This window comes from Pelophylax lessonae (genome assembly GCF_965119305.1).
Source record: "Pelophylax lessonae genome assembly, chromosome: 4".
Lineage (NCBI taxonomy): Eukaryota > Metazoa > Chordata > Amphibia > Anura > Ranidae > Pelophylax > Pelophylax lessonae.
Genome location: NC_138771.1, coordinates 290733459 through 290752033, shown reverse-complemented (window position 1 = coordinate 290752033; position 18575 = coordinate 290733459). Strand labels below are relative to the sequence as shown.

At 42.2% G+C, this 18575-nt stretch overlaps 1 protein-coding gene across 1 annotated transcript in view; it reads left to right on the top strand.

Moving 5' to 3' along the window:
- The first annotated feature begins 2161 nt into the window (after positions 1-2161).
- Positions 2162-18575, top strand: part of OTOGL (otogelin like) — a 234872-nt gene continuing 218458 nt past the window's right edge. Inside the window, exons 1-6 of the mRNA XM_082255665.1 lie at positions 2162-2179; positions 4471-4592; positions 5857-6062; positions 15185-15312; positions 17132-17238; positions 17590-17696. Of these exons, the coding sequence (XP_082111791.1) occupies positions 4528-4592; positions 5857-6062; positions 15185-15312; positions 17132-17238; positions 17590-17696 (613 nt within the window). The 5' untranslated portion in view covers positions 2162-2179; positions 4471-4527. The remainder of the gene's footprint in view (positions 2180-4470; positions 4593-5856; positions 6063-15184; positions 15313-17131; positions 17239-17589; positions 17697-18575) is intronic.

The window sequence follows — 18575 nt, the reverse complement described above, 5'->3', positions numbered from 1 at the left end:
AAAACTAAGTGAACGAGGCCTCCCCCCTTCCATTTCCACCTGCCAATTATTTAACCGACTGCCATCCAGCCTGGTGCTCAATATGACACATTTCTAGACCCTATTCTACCAATTTGTTTTGTAAACTATATTAACAAACTGTACACTGTCATTCCCAACTGTTGGCCATCGTTAAATGCATTCTCGCAAGAAAAAAATAAAGAAAAAACTGACAAAACTGCCTTTGCTGTACTGGATCCCCAGGTAGTGTTGTCAGCTGTGCCCACTTGTGCTTTTCTGGACAACAGAAAACCTTCCTAATTTCCATACCAAGGGGGTATTCTCTAGTTCAGCAGGGGAGAACTCAACACTGTTTGGGATTTCAGTGCAGCAGAGTGCATAGAAAGTTATACACTCGTTTGGATTTCTTGCAGATTAACAAGCATTTTCTGTCATTTTAATTTTTTTAAAGGAGAAAGTTGGGGTTACTAAAACATACATACTCACCTCTATGCTGCAGAATTGCTGTGATGCTTTGAATGTCCTCTGCCGACCTCAGGACCAAGAACTGAGTGATCATATGACTGCTGATCGCTCAGTTCTGAGCACAGGGTGGTGACTGTCAGCTGTCGGCTGATTCTGGGTCACTGGAGAGCGCACTCCTGTGACCCACAAGGGAAGCTTTGGCCCTACTTCTCTCAAAGGGTAACATTAATGAAATTCTTACATTTTTTTTGCCCACAGAATCTGAAAAGAGTTATTAAATATTTTATATTTTTAGATCATCACTTTTTACAAAGGGATTTTGTCAATGAGCTTGTTTTGTTTCCAATTGACCATATGCCTTAATAAAGCCCCGTACACACACGCAGATCGTCGTCATACAAATGTTCGTCTTTTCTCCCCGGGATGTCGGTGTCTGTTGAAAAGTGCAAAGACAGCACAAGGACAGCACAAGAATTTTGTCTGCAGACTTCAGCTGACTGCAGAAGTGATGTCATGTAATGGTTAACTTTCCCTGTGTTTTTTATTTTCTGAGCATGCCCAGTCTTGCAAATCTGCGGTCTGTCGGCCGAATTCTGTACTGACAGGCGAACAATCGTCCGTTCTGGTGTCCGCAGACAAAAATTTTCATGTTTGCAAGAAAGACTTTTGTCCGCGGATTGTGCGCAGACAGCTGTCGGAGGCACCATACTAACACGCGTACAATCGGCAGATCTTTCGTCCGCCGACGTTTGTATGCCGACGATCGGTACGTGTGTACGGGCCTTTAGGGTCAATTTTGTATCATATAGTAATTTGGATACTAAATATTTTGGGGTCATACTGTCAACTATCTATATATTTCCTATAAATGGTAGGTTTTATCTTCAAAATCTATAAGCTCACAATGAAACTATTCAATTTTCCACTACAGTAAAGCAGGTCCATAGTCTCTGTACTCTGGGATACATTTGACACCGCTTAAATTTTACCTCTTATGCCCCATACACACGTGCAGATTATCTGCAGACTTTTGTCTGCAGATTTACCTTTTCTATGTAGTGCAAGGGCCTGCCGGATTGCATGCAAATTGAAAGTGTTTAGGTTTGACCTCATATTATATGGTTTTGGTAAGTCTGCAGACAAAAGTCTGCAGATAATCTGCACGTGTGTATGGGGCATTACTACAGCTTCCTATTTTCTTTATAAAATATGGTGGGCATAAAATAACACTGGACAACTATGTTTCTCAGATCAATCTTCAGTTCATAAGATAATATGAACAATGTGAAGGAGGTCCTCCTTTTGATTACTAGGACACAATGGAAATCTCTCCATATTACAGCATAGACCCAAGACCCAATCAAATATGTTTTTTTTTATCTTTTAAATCTTTGTTAAAATATTTCTTTGTTAATATACTCTAATTCCATAGGTGTTGTAGGATATATACTAGGGCTATGATGTACAGTACACCAAACAATATGAATGAAATGGCTTTAAATATGGATGCTGTTTTTTGTGCTTTGTAACAGAATATTTTCTCTATCTATGTCTCACAGTACCAAACCCTGGCAAAGAAAGAGATGGGATTTGCAGAAGTTGGGGTCAATACAATTTTGAAACATTTGATGGTATCTACTTTTATTTTCCGGGAAACTGCTCCTACATATTTGCCAGAGATTGCAGTAATCCTGTGCCTCTGTATACCATATGGGTAAGTAAGTTCAAGTTCAAGTTCAAAATTAAGTAGTAAAACGAGGACACAGTGAAGTCTACCTGTTTCCTTTTTGAAATGTATAGCTTATGAACCTTTACCGGGAATAGGTACATTATTTGAGTTTTCATTTCTCTGAAATTTTGGGAAAAACCAAGATATTTCAGCAATGTTTTGCTGTTTTGGTCAGAATTCATTGAAGTTGGTGGGGGGGGGGGGGGGGGGCTGTGTAATTAAGGTGAGGTGGGTTATGGAGTCTTTAAGAGTGCAATAGGTTTTAAATGTCTCCTGAATGTTCTGGAAATTCCAATTATCCTGGACCTGTTTTTAGAATAAAACAAGCCCTCCATTAGTCTCATATTTTTCACAGAAAAAAAAAAGCACAAACAGCAACAAAAAGGAAAATACATGTAAAAGTGACAGCAAAAAAGCACATATACAAAGAACACTTAGGGCTCTTTCACACGGGCGTTCCGCATGTCCGCAAATCATCCTATTTTTTTGCGGATGATATATGGACATAATGAATGTCAATGGCATTGCGGATGTCAGCGGCTGACCATCCCCTGACATCCGATTTTCTTCCTTTCAGTTCTGTTCCGTTTTTTGGAACGGAACAGAACCCTATTTTTCTTCTGTTCAAAAAACGGAACGGATGCAAAATCGGATGTCAGCGGTGTCATCTGCTGACATCCGCAATGCCCATAGACATACATTATGTCTGTATATCATCTGCAAACTGATGGGATGATATGCGGACATACGGAGCAGATGACACAAGTGTCATCCGCTCCGTGAAAAAGAAAAGCGGAGAAAAAAAACTAAATTAAATGAACAAACTAGTCTAAATACACAATAAAAACAACCCTCCCAAAAGAAAGAAAGGGCAGATGATTTCTTTCCAAGGAAATTTTATCTAAACAGCTTAATTAGTGAATTTAAAAGTTTCTACTTTAGTAAAATTTCACAGATGGCAAAATCTGCAATTTGCCAGAATCACTTTGCTCATTCCTCATTTTCACAAAGCTGCCGTACTAAAGTGTTGTTATGATCATATGGTTCTCTGTTCCCTTTAACCACTTGCCGACCAGCCGCCATAGTTATTATACTGTGGCAGGTCAGGTCTGTTACCCGAAACAATGTACCCTTTGTGTAGCAGATAGTGAGGGCACGTGCGCAACCCCGAAGGCACGCACATGCGCTGATTGGCTAGAAGGGGAGCCAATCAGCAGGTCCGGTGGGCTCGATGTCTGCAAGGCACCCGCGATCACTCCCATGGAGACAGAACGGCGGTCTGCCGAGTAAACACGGCAGATTGCTGCTCTGTCAGTGATGAACACAGGGATCCCATGTTCCTCCTATTTAGGAACACAGGTCTCTGTGTTCATCCAATAAGTAAACCCCCCACACAGTTAGAAAGCACCCCACATGGCACACATTTAACCCTTTGATCACCCCTGATGTTAAACCTTTCCTGCCAGTGTCATTAGTACAGTAACAGTGCATATTTTTAGCACTGGTCCCCCCAAAGGTGTCAAAAGTGTCAGTTAGGTGTCTGATCTGTCAGCCGCAATGTCGCAGTCCCACTAAAAATCGCTGATCTCCGCCATTACTGGTAAAAAAATAAAAATGACATAAATCTTTCCCCTAGTTTGTAGACGCGATCAATATACACTTATTGGGATTTTTTTTTTTTTACTAAAAATATGTATCAGAATGCATATTGGCCTAAAATGATGAAATTTGATTTTTTTATTTTTTTTATTGGGAATGTTTTATAGCAGAAAGTAAAAAAATATTATTTTTCAGAATGGTCGCTTTTTTTTTTGTTTATAGCGCAAAAAATAAAAACCGCAGAGGTGATCAAATACCACCAAAAGAAAGCTCTATTTGTGGGAAAAAAGGACATAAATCTTATTTGGGTACAGCGTTGCATGACCGTGCAATTGTCAGTGAAAGTAACGCAGCGCCATATTGCAAAAAAATGGCCTGGTCATTAAGGGGGTAAAACCTTCCGATCCTTAAGTGGATAAAGTTGGCCTGTCATTTTAATCCATATATATCAAATGTGCCAAATCACAGTAAAACAAAAAAGGATTTTCCTACTTACCATAACTAAAATAAATTTTACCCAGCTCCCAGTCTAGGCAGGGTGGGTCACATGATCTCTGGCTACCAATCATTACTACAAAAAGACAATTGTTTGCAATCATCAGTGACATATGAATAACACAAATGCTGTTCCTGTGTACATCCCGAAATACCCTTTACATGTTTTATGTTTTTATTAGGTTCACAACAGCCCTATTTGTGAGGGTTCTGTTTATACTTGTAAACGATCAATCAGTATGTTTTTCTCAAGCCAAGAGGAGATCACAGTTTCTGGTTACGAAGTGAGGAAAGGAGGTGTAAGGTAAGAAAGCATCTTGTTGCAGTGGTGTTAAACCCCAACAAAAAATGTTATATTTTGCAGCTTACCAATCATTAGATGTGGTGGCTGCATTTGTTCTCTTTCTTTTTTTTAGGCCTTTCCCTCGTGTGTTTTCACCTGGTGATCTTGCCAATAACACACCTCCTGTATTAGCGTGCTTCCACTCTGGATGAAGGAGCACAGGGGCACCTTCGGACAGCAGCATTGTCAGTCTGGGGGGAGGGTTGTGTTAGAAGTACTAGCAGATTTAGATACACTAACACATTGAAGCCAAACATAAGCAGTTTCAGCAACAGTTTTTTTTTCCCTTGTAAGATAAAGGTTTTATATAAACAAAAAAAAAGCTGATCATTGTAAGCACTTCTGCCAGTGGTGAATGGTTTGTTTCAATGCTCTAATTGATACATTTGCAGCCCCCCCCCCCACTGGCCTGACCACCAACATTCCACTGGGCCCACCCACTTGGCATCCCATGAAGTACTTCAGTGCACCCACTTTTTTTTTTTTAAAAACACTCTTACAACTTAATATAAGAAAATGAATGAAAACGGGAGGGGAGAAGCAGGCAGCACTGTGGGGGAATAGGGGGAGGCTGGGAGAGAGCACAGGGGGAGGGGGGGAGCAAGGGAGAGCACATGGGTCTCAGAGGCAGCAGAAATAAGCTGAATAGAATGGGCAGCATAAAGAAACCAATCCCTCCATTTTCCTCCTGCAGCCATGGAATGTCTGCGGCAGGGAGAATACTGCCCCCACCACCCCTGCTATCCAGGCCTGCAGGGAGCCATACAGGCACCTTGGAGCATGGGGCCAAGTCACAACTGTGACCCCTGTGGTTACACCCCTGGATGGGGTCAATGGCAGCAGTGTTGGATGGGATTGGTGGCAGTGGTGGGGGTGATGGGATCAGTGGCAGTGGTGGGAGGAATGGGATCAGTGGCAGAGGTGGTGGGGGAGATGGGATTAGTGGCAGCAGTGGTGATGGTGGGAAAGAGATCAGTGACTGCAGTGGTAGTGGTGGGGATGGGGTCAGTGGTAGTGGTGGTGGTGGAGGGGGGGAAAGGGATCAGTGGCAGTGGTGGTAATGGTGGTGGCAGCAGTGATTGGGGGGAAGGGATTAGTGGCACTCACTTGTAGTAGTACACTTACTGTAAGGTAGAAAGAAGTGCATTGTTTAGATGGAGCTAACTAAAAGATGATTTTGGCAACTGGCTGTCTTTAAATATGAATTTCTATTGTTCACTGCCAGGGTGATGTTGCCACAGACAGTGGAAAATGTATTTATTGAGAGGCTGGCTGACTATATACTTGTGAAGACTACCTTTGGATTTTCTCTTGCCTGGGATGGTGGATCCGGAATATATATCAAGCTGACAGAAGATCATAAAGGGAAACCTTGTGGCCTGTGTGGAAACTTTAATGGCAACTGGACAGATGACCTTACAGTACAACACAGTAAGCAATAAGATTATTGTAGCATCTTCTCACTCAGGCTGCATATTCCTTCAAAAACCTTGTATTGATTGCAAACTCTGTCCATCTTCTATATTGTATTGCATTGCACATGGCAGTAGAAATAAATGATCACAGGTTAATTCACCTAAAATAGATAATTATGGGTGGTTGGTTTGGGTCTTAGATGTTCCAACAGTCAGTTCTTCATTCCATAATATTCGACTTTATTCCTATCCACTTGGCAGTTTTGGGCATTTCCACTTATTGCTGTATGTTCTAGTGCCTTCTGTTGCATTTCCCATACTATATAATGAAAGAAATATCCGCGAAAGACAGTGGGAACATCTCATAATGGCCAAAGCAGGTTTGCAGACCCAGGAATTTAAGTTCAGAGAACAAAAATACAGTGTCAGGTGATTTGACATTTCAGGAGCTACATAAACTGAAATACCAGCTTTTAATGAAGTAACCCCTCAATACTAAAATATATGTCATGTGCTTTAGTTCTTAAAATGTTTACGTTTTATTTATTGGAGTGAGTACATTTTTTATCACATGACATTATTGAAAGCTTAGGCTGTGTCTTGGTGTGTTTGTGAGCTAATTTGTAATATGAACTTTGAAAGCTATTAGCTTTGAGATCTTGAATGGCTAGTTTATCCAAAACCTGATAATACATGTGTAGGAAAAGTCTTACAGTTTGGGTTATCACTCTTATTTATCTTGGGGACCCTATGGGCAAAGCCTCTTTTCAATAGTTCCCAGTTCTTTTCCTGTGCATATTAGACACTAACTACTTCTTCTATAGTATAAGCCCAAATGCTCCCTTTGTATTAGCTAAAGTAAGTATGTAGGGCCAAAAACCTAAAGTTAACCACTGCTTGCGTTAAACTTTCTACATTGTTAAAATGACTATAAAGCTTTTACCCATGGATACCTGTACATTTGAGTATGCCCTTAGCAGCCCCAAACCCAAGGGCACTCAATTTTATAAACCTTGGCTTCAAATTGGAATAGTGCCTAGCTGAAAGCCTTTGGTTTCTGAGCTCGAAGAGTTTAAATTATTGTGCAGACACCTCTAGGTACCTTAGGTACCTTCCTTATAGTTATGCTAGTGGTTTAGCAGGTTATATTCAAGCATAGGCAGAACAGACAGAGAAGTAGCTACTGACAGCGTTCAAAGCTTTATTTCTCACATGTGCTTGTTTTTGCATGCTTTATGTTATGTCTGTATCTTCATTCTGGGATGAATACTTATTGAGCAGTAAGGGTAGTTAAAAGGAGCACTCGATATCCAATGAAAAGCAGAGTGGAGGTGAATTTATAGTCCTTTTATTGAAAGAAACAACAAATGGTTGAGCCAATGCGTTTCGGGGGAACAGAGACTCCCCTTTCTTCAGGGTTTTTGCTGTGTACTAGTGTTGAGTGGGAATATATCCCAAGCTGCTGTGTCTATGACACCGTAATCAAAAGGGTTATTGTCTCCTCTTTCAGAGGCAGCTCCACACTGAAAAGTTGAAAAGTTATTATTGGAATGGTATTCTAAATTAAAGCTGTTATGAGATGAATATGTGTACTCCCATGTACTCCCATGGCTGACCTTGTTCTGAAACTGCTAGCTGCCAGGTTGCTTCTGACATCAGTACATTTTGAGCCGCTGACCTGAAAACAGCATGAAATATCTGAACTCCAGATCTGCATACCAAACAGTAGCCAACTTGTTTGTTTCATGACAGGTTTCATTTTACATGCTATGTAGCGCTATGCCAATTTGTATTGATTTGCATATTTTTTTTAATCAATGGGGATGGTTTGATACTTAGAAACCAGAAATGTTCCAATCCTTGTAATCTCTAAAGTCTGGACCGGTGTTGATTGGTCATATAACACCTATTTGTTCCCCAAAACTGGGCAAAGATAATATTGGTTTCACATATCAGTATCCTGAATCAGTCTCTGAGCTTGCAGGAGGAATTCTTGTTGCAGGAGGGTGAAAGGTTTAGGGTTTGTGGCCTGTGCAGTTAAGCTAAATTGTTATGAGCAAGTTCCAGTTTAGAAGTTTGCATGCTTAACTTGCTTCCTTGACTAACTTTGTGAGTGCATCTTTTACTTAATTTAATAAATTATATGGTTTTTAATTACTACACTATGAGCCTGTGTGCTGGGTTTCTTTACCCACCAATGTGCAGGGCCGGACTGGCTTGCCGGGATAGCGGGAAATTCCCCGGGAGGCCGGCTGCCCTGGGGCTGCTATCGGCTATTGAGCTGCTGAGGGATGTTTTTTTTTTTTTTTCTCACAAGAGCAGCGGCCGCCGGCCGGGTGCCGCCCACTTCATTAGAACTGGTGTCTGGCGGAGTGATATGCTTTTGCAGTGCAGCCACGCCTCTTTTTGTCAGCTGGCTGAGTCGGGGCTTTCACGGAGCTCCAGTACAGGTGGGCGGAGCTCGAAGAAGTTACACAGACAGCAGCCCCGATCATTGCTTCCTGCCCTGCACATATCTCTCCCTATATGAAGATCTGAGAGGACAGATGGATGGCAGCCTTCATCTTCTCCCAGTGAGTCCTGACCTTCTCTGCCTTCTACCCTTTACTATGCTGTGTGTAAACCTGACCTGCACCTTACATTGCAGCTTTACTAAGAGAGACAGACAGAGACTTTCTTGAATAGGTTAGGAATATACTGTGACATCTGAGGTGATATATAGATGTATTCCACACACATCTTATATAATAAGTTATAGTATGTATATGGAATACATCTATGTATCACCTCAGATGTCTAAGCATATTCCTAACCTATTAGAAAAATCGAAGTATAAACAGCACTGAATGTAATTACATAACAGAGCCAACTATAGGAAAGTATAAAAAAAAAGTCCACCCATGCAGTGTAGGTGTGGGAAGGAGGAGGGGGAGAAATGCCTCTTTTACCTTATTCCATGTTGCAGCCAGCTCCAGTGCTCTCTTCCTCCACACAAAGTCCTGACATCATCACATATAATACAGGGACATTAACCCTGTATAGGATGATTGGGTGGCTGGAGTGTGACCACAGCCAGTACTCTACATAGAAGCTGAAGGGGACAAGTTACAGCACTGGAGGAAGCCTACAGGAGGAAGGAATAAGGTAAAGCTGGCTACTCATACATTGAGATTTCTTTAGTTCAGCAGGGAACAGATGAATTTCAATCTGAGTGTAGCTCCCCCAATATTCAGGGTGTAATATGTTCTAGTTGCCCCCCTCTCCTCTTCAGGCACCTGTACCATGTCCGCAACCTCTGATCACCTCCTGTACCATGTCCGCAACCTCTGATCCCCTCCTGTACCATCTCCGCAACCTCTGATCACCTCCTGTACCATCTCCGCAACCTCTGATCACCTCCTGTACCATGTCCGCAACCTCTGATCACCTCCTGTACCATGTCCGCAGCCCCTGCATCTCCTGTACCATGTCCGCAGCCCCTGCATCTCCTGTACCATGTCCGCAGCCCCTGCATCTCCTGTACCATGTCCGCAGCCCCTGCATCTCCTGTACCATGTCCGCAGCCCCTGCATCTCCTGTAACATGTCCGCAGCCCCTGCATCTCCTGTACCATGTCCACAGCCCTTGCATCTCCTGTACCATGTCCGCAGCTCCTGCATCTCCTGTACCATGTCCGCAGCCCCTGCATCTCCTGTAACATGTCCGCAGCCCCTGCATCTCCTGTAACATGTCCACAGCCCCTGCATCTCCTGTAACATGTCCGCAGCCCCTGCATCTCCTGTACCATGTCCGCAGCCCCTGCATCTCCTGTACCATGTCCGCAGCCCCTGCATCTCCTGTACCATGTCCGCAGCCCCTGCATCTCCTGTAACATGTCCGCAGCCCCTGCATCTCCTGTACCATGTCCGCAGCCCCTGCATCTCCTGTAACATGTCCGCAGCCCCTGCATCTCCTGTACCATGTCCGCAGCCCCTGCATCTCCTGTACCATGTCCGCAGCCCCTGCATCTCCTGTACCATGTCCGCAGCCCCTGCATCTCCTGTTACATGTCCGCAGCCCCTGCATCTCCTGTAACATGTCCGCAGCCCCTGCATCTCCTGTAACATGTCCGCAGCCCCTGCATCTCCTGTACCATGTCCGCAGCCCCTGCATCTCCTGTACCATGTTCGCAGCCCCTGCATCTCCTGTTACATTTCCGCAGCCCCTGCATCTCCTGTTACATGTCCGCAGCCCCTGCATCTCCTGTTACATGTCTGCAGCCCCTGCATCTCCTGTACCATGTCCGCAGCCCCTGCATCTCCTGTTACATGTCCGCAGCCCCTGCATCTTTTGTAACATGTCCGCAGCTCCTGCATCTCCTGTTACATGTCCGCAGCCCCTGCATCTCCTGTTACATGTCCGCAGCCCATGACATCTCCTGTTACATGTCCGCAGCCCATGACATCTCCTGTACCATGTCTGCAACCTTTGATCATCTCCTGTTACATGTCAGCAGCCCATGACATCTCCTGTACCATGTCTGCAACCTTTGATCATCTCCTGTTACATGTCAGCAGCCCATGACCTCTCCTGTACCATGTCCACAGCCCATGACCTCTCCTGTACCATGTCCGCAGCCCATGACCTCTCCTGTACCATGTCCGCAGCCCATGACATCTCCTGTACCATGTCTGCAACCTCTGATCATCTCCTGTACCATGTCCACAACCTCTGACAAGCTCCTGTACCATGTCCGCAGCCTCTAACGAGCTCCTGTAACATGTCTGTAGCCTCTGACCATCTCTTGTCTTTTATCGTGTCTGCAGTCTCTGAGAGGGAGCCTGGAAAGAAGTTTGCTCTTATATTTATAAAGCCCTATGTGCTTTCATGTCTGTCTTATCTATATATAATACACTCTTCAAATGTGCTTTAAAATGCATGGTTTTCCCTATTATGAACAAGAAAATAATGGCGTTATGCTGTTGGGCCGGTATAATAATGCTATGGGGCTGGTATGAAATTATTTCCAGGGCTGAATTGTATTCCCAGTCCGGCCCTGCCAATGTGTTGTAGCACAGGTCATAAACTTGTGGAACAGGGATCAGTCCATGAGCTGGAATGGATGCAGTTGCGAGCCAGCAGTTTTTCTAAGTTGCATTAAGATGCTGAAGATGGGGGATGATTTGGGAATATTTTTAATTCCACTCTGGTAGCTGTGGAAGAGTCAGAAAGGATGCTGCTGTGGTGGGTGTAGAATTCTGCAGAGGTTCTAGCCTTCGCTTTACTTTACTCAGAGTAGCCCCATTACCCTATTCTTCACATGGCGTACCCTAAGGAAATATAAAAATATTTTAAAAGTGTACCACAAAGTCCCCTGACCTCCCAATATTATAATTATATAAACGTAAAGAGGAGGAGCTGCCGGTATAAATACAGTATAGAAATCTACAAAATGTTAAAAATCTGGCTAAGATTCTACTCCTCTATTGTACACTACAGAAAATACTATATAAATGGCACAGCCAATAGACAGTTAAGCATATTACCTAATGAATGCCAATCACATCTTTATTATTCCATAACCTAATAATACAATACAACAAAAAAGTTTTTAAGGCATGCACCTATATATAAAACCATAACAATGGCAGCTGGTCTTCTCTGTACCACCCTTATACAGTATCTCACAAAAACGAGTACACCCCTCACATTTTTGTAAATATTTTATTATATGTTTTTATGTGACAACACTGAAGAAATGACACTGTATAACAGTGTAAATTTCTGTCCCCTCAATATAACTCAACACACAGCCATTAATGTCTAAACCACATTCAACAAAAGTGAGTACACCCCTAAGTGAACATGTCCAAATTGGGCCCAACTAGCCATTTTCCCTCCCAGTGTCATATGACTCGTTAGTGTTAGAAGGTCTCAGGTGTGAATGGGGAGCAGGTGTGTTAAATTTGGTGTTATCGCTCTCACTCTCTCATACTGGTCACTGGAAGTTCAACATGGCCCCTCATAGCAAAGAACTCTCTGAGGATCTGAATAAATGTTGCTCTACCTAAAGATGGCCTAGGCTATAAGAAGATTGCCAAGATCCTGTAACTGAGCTGCAGCATGGTGGCCAGCGGTTTACCAGGACAGGTTCCACTCAGTACAGGCCTCGCCATGGTCGACCAAAGAAGTTGAGTACACGTGCTCAGTATCATATCCAGAGGTTTTCTTTAGAAAATAGAAGTATGAGTGCTGCCAGCATTGCTAAAGAGGTTAAAGGGGTGGGGGGGGAGGGGGGGGTCAGCCTGTCAGCGCTTAGACCATACGCTGCACACAGCAACAAATTGGTCTGCATGGCTCTCGTCTTAGAAGGAAGCCTCTTCTAAAAATGATGCACAAGAAAGCCCGCAAACAGTTTGCGGAAGATAAGCAGACTAAGGACATGGATTACTGGAACTATGTTCTGTGGTCTGATGAGACTAAGATAAACTTATTTGGTTCAGATGGTGTTAAGCGTGTGTAGCGGCAACCAGGTGAGGAGTACAAAGACAAGTGTATCTTGCCTACAGTCAAGCACGGTCGTGGGAGTGTCATGGTCTGGGGCTGCACGAGTGCTGCCAGCACTGGGGAACTACAGTTTATTGAGGGAACCATGAATGCCAACATGTACTGTGACATACTGAAGCAGAGCATGATCCCCTCCCTTCGGACGATAGGCAGCAGGGCAGTCTTCCAAGATAACGACCCCAAACACACCTCTAAGACGACCTTGCTAAAGAAGCTGTGAGGGTAAAGGTGATGGACTGGCCAAGCATGTCTCCAGACATAAAACCTATTGAGCATCTGTGGGGCATCCTCAAATGGAAGGTGGAGGAGCACAAGGTCTCTAGCATCCACCAGCCCCATGATGTCATCATGGAGTAGTGGAAGAGGACTCCAGTGGCAACCTGTGAAGCTCTGGTGAAATTCAATGCCAAAGAGGGTTAAGGCAGTGCTGGAAAATAATGGTTGCCACACAAAATATTGACACTTTGGGCCAAATTTGGACATTTTGACTTTGGGGTGTACTCACTTTTGTTGCCAGCAGTTTAGACATGAATGGCTAAAATGTGAGGGGTGTACTCACTTTTGTGAGATACTGTATGTCAATCAAGAGGTCAACACTATTGTTTATATTCTGCTCATAGGTGTGCTCAGGGGGTATGCCAGGTGTGTCTGGGTAAACCCTAATCACTACCGACTCCCTCCTGAGCTTCCCCCTGTGTTGTCCCCCACAGTGCTGCTAGCTTCCCTCCTCTTCTCTCTTACCAGCCCCTTCCTTTTCTAAATGAACACACTCACTCACTGTGTTCATTCATACCTGAAGCATAGTAAACAGAGTTGTGAATGAACAGGAAGCGGGTCAGCACAGAGCACTTTCCATTCATTCACTGTCCAGTGCAACTAAGGCTGCAGAGAAAGGTATGCGTGCTTGAGCTTTGGGGTGGACGCTCTAATGTAATAGGCTGGACACACCTATGATTCTGCTCTAGTTTAACCATAAGGCCCCTTTTACATATGCGGAATGTTTTTCTGTTTATCATCCATCTGTTGATGGATAAAAAATAGACATCAATGCATCTCTATAGAAAAAATGGATGTAAACGGATGATCATCCATTCACATCAATTTACATCGGCATCTGTCAACATCCATTTTTTGTAAATGGATCAAAGCCCTATTTTTGTTCATTTAAAACGGACGAAAAATGGATGTAAACGGGCAAACAATCAGTTTTTCCATCTGTTTTTGCATTGGTAGTGGATGTAAAAAAATTGATGTAAAAACCAATGAGAAACTGATGAGCAGCTGATGAACAGGCGATGAGAAACTGATGAGTAGCTAATGAACTGCCAATAAGAAAATGATGTAAACTGATGAAAAACTGATGTAAACTTGATCTGTTTTTTTCTTTGAAAGAAAACGTGATTGAACTGATGAAATGAATGGCCTGCATGTGTGAAAGGGGCCTAAGGGCCCATTCAGATTGAACATGAGTTACCACGCATACTGTAATACTGTAATACACACACTGTGATGTAGTGCCGTTTATTTTAAATGAAATCCCAATACACTAATTCCATGCACCTCTAATGCAGCTGCGTCGCCGTGCACCAGAATGCATAGTGATACACTACCATGCATTGTGGTGCACTGTACTGGAAAATTTTGTGCAAATCTTATTCTCAGTGTATGAACAAATAAATTAATTGGCTCTCTTCATGCAATGAATTTTAAAGCTTGTCAAAACACTTTTTAACATGTGTATGTGATCTCACCACAATGGACCAGATAAGTCTGAATTGGCCCTAACAGACAGTGGCGTATTTAGGTTTTGTGCTGCCCTAGGCCTTACTAAACTTGTGCACCCCCTAATTTAAATATGACCCACCCCTTCCTGTAAAGGCCACACCCCTTGCTGTTTATGACCCACTCTGTCATCTGTAAACCACAGATCATAACCACAGTCAATCAGTGCCCATCAGTGTAGCATCATCAGTGCAGCCTTATCAGTGCCACCTCTTTACTGCCCATCAGTGCAGCATATCAGTGTGGCCTCATCAGTGGCCATCAGTGCAGCCTTATCAGTGCCCATTAGTACAGCCTTATGTCACGGGATTAGTAAGATTACTCTTTTAAGATATTTGGACTTGTGTTTGCTGCCACTGATTGTAATTATAGGATTATTTCACTTATTTGTATAATAAATAGGAAGCCCATAGTCATTATACAAATAATGTAAACATTTTTTGCTGCCCCTCTGCAAAGTGCCGCCCTAGGCCTGGGCCTTGTTGGCCTAGGCCAGAATACAGCACTGCTTACAGATAGTTTATTGATGCTCAAAGATTGATTCAGCGCTAAATATTTACTGAATATATAATGACATCATTTTGTAAAGGTGACTAATAGGCACATGATCTCCAGGGACAAGGACTGTATTATCTTGAACAAAAAAAGGAACACATTTTGAAATTTCCATATTTAAAGTTAAGCCAAAAATGTTTCTGTAATTTACTTGTACTTAACTTATACTTATTCGAATGTGCCATAGGAAGCATGGCAGTATCCAGTGTGTTTTCTGCCTATATAAGATAACATTCTCAAATTCTTTTTATACAGCTGAAGAAATTACAGAAGATATTGCTATGTTTGCTAACAGCTGGTACATTCAGATCCCAGATGAACATATTTGTGTTGAAACTTCCTCTGAATACTCAAATCCTTGTTCTGTGGATACTGTTCATGAGGTAGGTTTGGATGAGATTATCATATGTATTCTTGTAATACAGGAAAAAACAAAACTGCGCTATAGTGTACAATTTAGAGCAGCAACTCAAAAGTGAGATATCGACCAATAACAATTTAAAAAAATATAAGTTACGCTAAAAATTTAACATAAAGTGAAAATAGCATAGACTAAAAATATTTATGACTTAAAAACATAATTAGTGTCATTATAAAACAAAAAAGTGATCCATTAGCATAAATAATTTGAACACCTGTGCAAGTACAACAAAACATGTATATATCCAACCATGTAATTTACACATCCATTTCCCCTGTGAAAAATCTTGTAATGTAATGTCCACCACCAAGACAGGATGACCTGCTTACCGGAAATATAGACCTCAATGGGTCCACAGTGCTTAGGGTTAAAACCCAACCAAGACCTTTATCTCTGAAGGAATATAAGGACTCTCCTCTGTATACCTCCAACCATTAATCCAGTTTGGCAGCCTTTCCAAGGGTGACACTCCCCATAAAACATAACAAAAGATTTGCCATAGTGTAAAAACCTAAAAATGGTTTATTATCAAAATATAGCACTTACAACCGCGCAGTGATCAAAAGCATAAAAAAAAAAGCCGGCCGACTAAAGCAGTATCACCTGTCCTTCCAGGATTTCGCAGAGCGTGGTGACGTCAGCACGTTGCTAACCCGCTTTTTCATATGTATTCTTGCACTACATTTCTCAGTGATCCCATAGTAATACATTTCACCTACAACAATCAGCAACAAATCTGAATCCTCATCTTGATCTGTTGCTATGGGGTAGTGCCCTTTGGTTTCCTTTGATTATGCCCCTTTTGTAAACACAATGCTCAACCCCTATTAAATATTTTTGGAGGTATAGTTGGGAGGGCTGGAAGCTGTTTATTCTTTTTATTGCTGAAAAGAAAATAACAATCTGCTTGCACATTTTGGGTCACTGGGGTTGATTTACTAAAGCTGAAGAGTGCAGAATCTGGTGCAGCTCTGAATAAAAAACAATCAGCTTTCAGTTTTTTTTTTTCAAAGCTAAATTGAACAAGCTGATTGGCTACCATGCACAGCTGCACCAGATTCTGCACTCTCCAGTTTTAGTAAATCAACCCCACTTTCTAGACTTGCAGGCAACTCTTTTAATCAGCAGGGGGAACATTTCTGTATCTGCATAGACATTATGGAATGTATTTTTAAAAGATCCACATTTTGATCAGGTGATACTCATTGTTTAGGCAAGTCTATGCCTGTTGAATATTGGTTTGATTTAAAAGAACAGCTACAATTTGCAGTAGCTGTTCGTAGAAAAGCCTTTCTTGGGCATATACCAGAAGCTAATATTTTGAGGGTATGTATATCCTCTTGATTGGGGTTGGTAATGCTCCAAAACCAGAAACTCCCTGTAAAAGGTTTTTAAACCTTCCAAAGTACATCATGCCATCTGCTGGCCTCAAGTATAAAACTCACAGAAGATACTGCATGCATCGGGTATAGTGTCTAGTCTTTGAAGCATGTGTTACTTGTGAACTTTTCCCCCAGTAAACTGCAAATTATATAGTGGCTATAGCTATACCTTTGACCATAATTATCATCTTTGACTTCTGCGTGACATTGTTCAGATCTTTATAAACATTATGTGTCTTTTCCCTGGCATTTTCTTTATATGACCCTGATTGGATGTCTGAGCATGGCAAAGCAATCATTTCACCATTAGATCTATTAGATTTTAGAACACAGAGCTCATTCTAACTTCTTTATCATGTAACCTCAGTGAAGTGACTTTCTTATATTATTTTTATACAGGCAATGTTTCATAAATGTCAGGTGCTCTTACAATTCCCTTTTCTGAGCTGTCACGAAACCATTGACCCTTATTCTTACATTGCAAGCTGTATGAATGACCTATGCAAGTAAGTACCTATAAATAACACTTGATATGTCTTTAAGGTGCCCTATGGCTGGAATGCCAAACTGGCTTTTGTAAGACTTCATGCTGCCCATTTTGTGCAGCCCTTGGCAAGTCAAAAGGAAAATTTTGTCTTCACAAAAACTGTAAAATAAATGTAATTGTTACAGTAAATATTTTGCCTTTACACTTAAGTCAGTAACTGCTATGAATTTTTAAACTGTCAAAAAAAAACCTGATGTTGCCCTCTTGCAATATTAGCAACTGTTAGCTTTATGACAAAGTGAAATGCTTAGAAGTGTCCATTACCTTTTAAAAAAACTAGATAATGTTAATGGAATTTTTGTTACCTTAGACATGATGATGATGAGACATATTGCCGTGCTGTGATTGAATATGCAAGGGCATGTTCTCATTCTGGCCATCCAATTCGAGACTGGAGAGAAGACTTCCCAGCATGCAGTAAGTGGTGTCTAATGGCTATAAAACATTTACTGCAATTATATGTAGCAATGTAAATTATGCCAAATGTATAGTAATCGGTAATAAATATATATTTATATATTTTAATCACCTAAATTGTGCACAAGAGTTAAAGCATAACTAAAGGCAAAAGTTTTCTCTAGTTTTGAACAGAATGGAGATGGATTTGAATGCTTGTCAGGTCTTTCTACCTCTGCACCTGTTGTGCCGGTTCACACTAGGGCGACCTGTGAGGCGACCTGGTCGCCTCACAGGTCGCCGCAGGTCGCCTCCCACAGGGAAGCTGCGGACCCGTTCTAATAGGAGCGACACAAGTCGCTCCGACCTAGAAAAAGGGTCCGGAGCTTCTTTGGGGCGACCCGGAGGCGACCGCCATAGACTTCAATGTTATGAAGTCCGTGGCGGCCGCTCCGAGGTAGCGGCGCGCTGCTCGCACCGCGACCTCAGAGTAGCGTCGCCCCTATGTGAACGGGGGCTAAGGAAGATTCAACTTCTCTATTTGTCCTATTTACCATTATAATTGAAAGTGAAAGTTAAAAAAATCCTACATTTTGGGTTGTCACCAAAACATTAATTGGGGGGGGGGGGGGAATGTCCAATGGGGACTTGGGAGGTCCCAAGAGATTCCCTTTATTCCTTTATTTGTAGGGAAAGCCTCCTTTGCAGGGATTTCCCTAATTTTCCTAATTTGAAGGGAGTTTGGCTACAGGACAGGAAGTAAAGGGAAATCTCCCCAATGGGACACAGATGGCAGAAAAAAACTGTCATGCCCTATGCTAGCCAAAATAAAAAATAAAAAGTTTTGGCTATAGTTCTACTTTAAAGATTTTATATATATATATATATATATATATATAT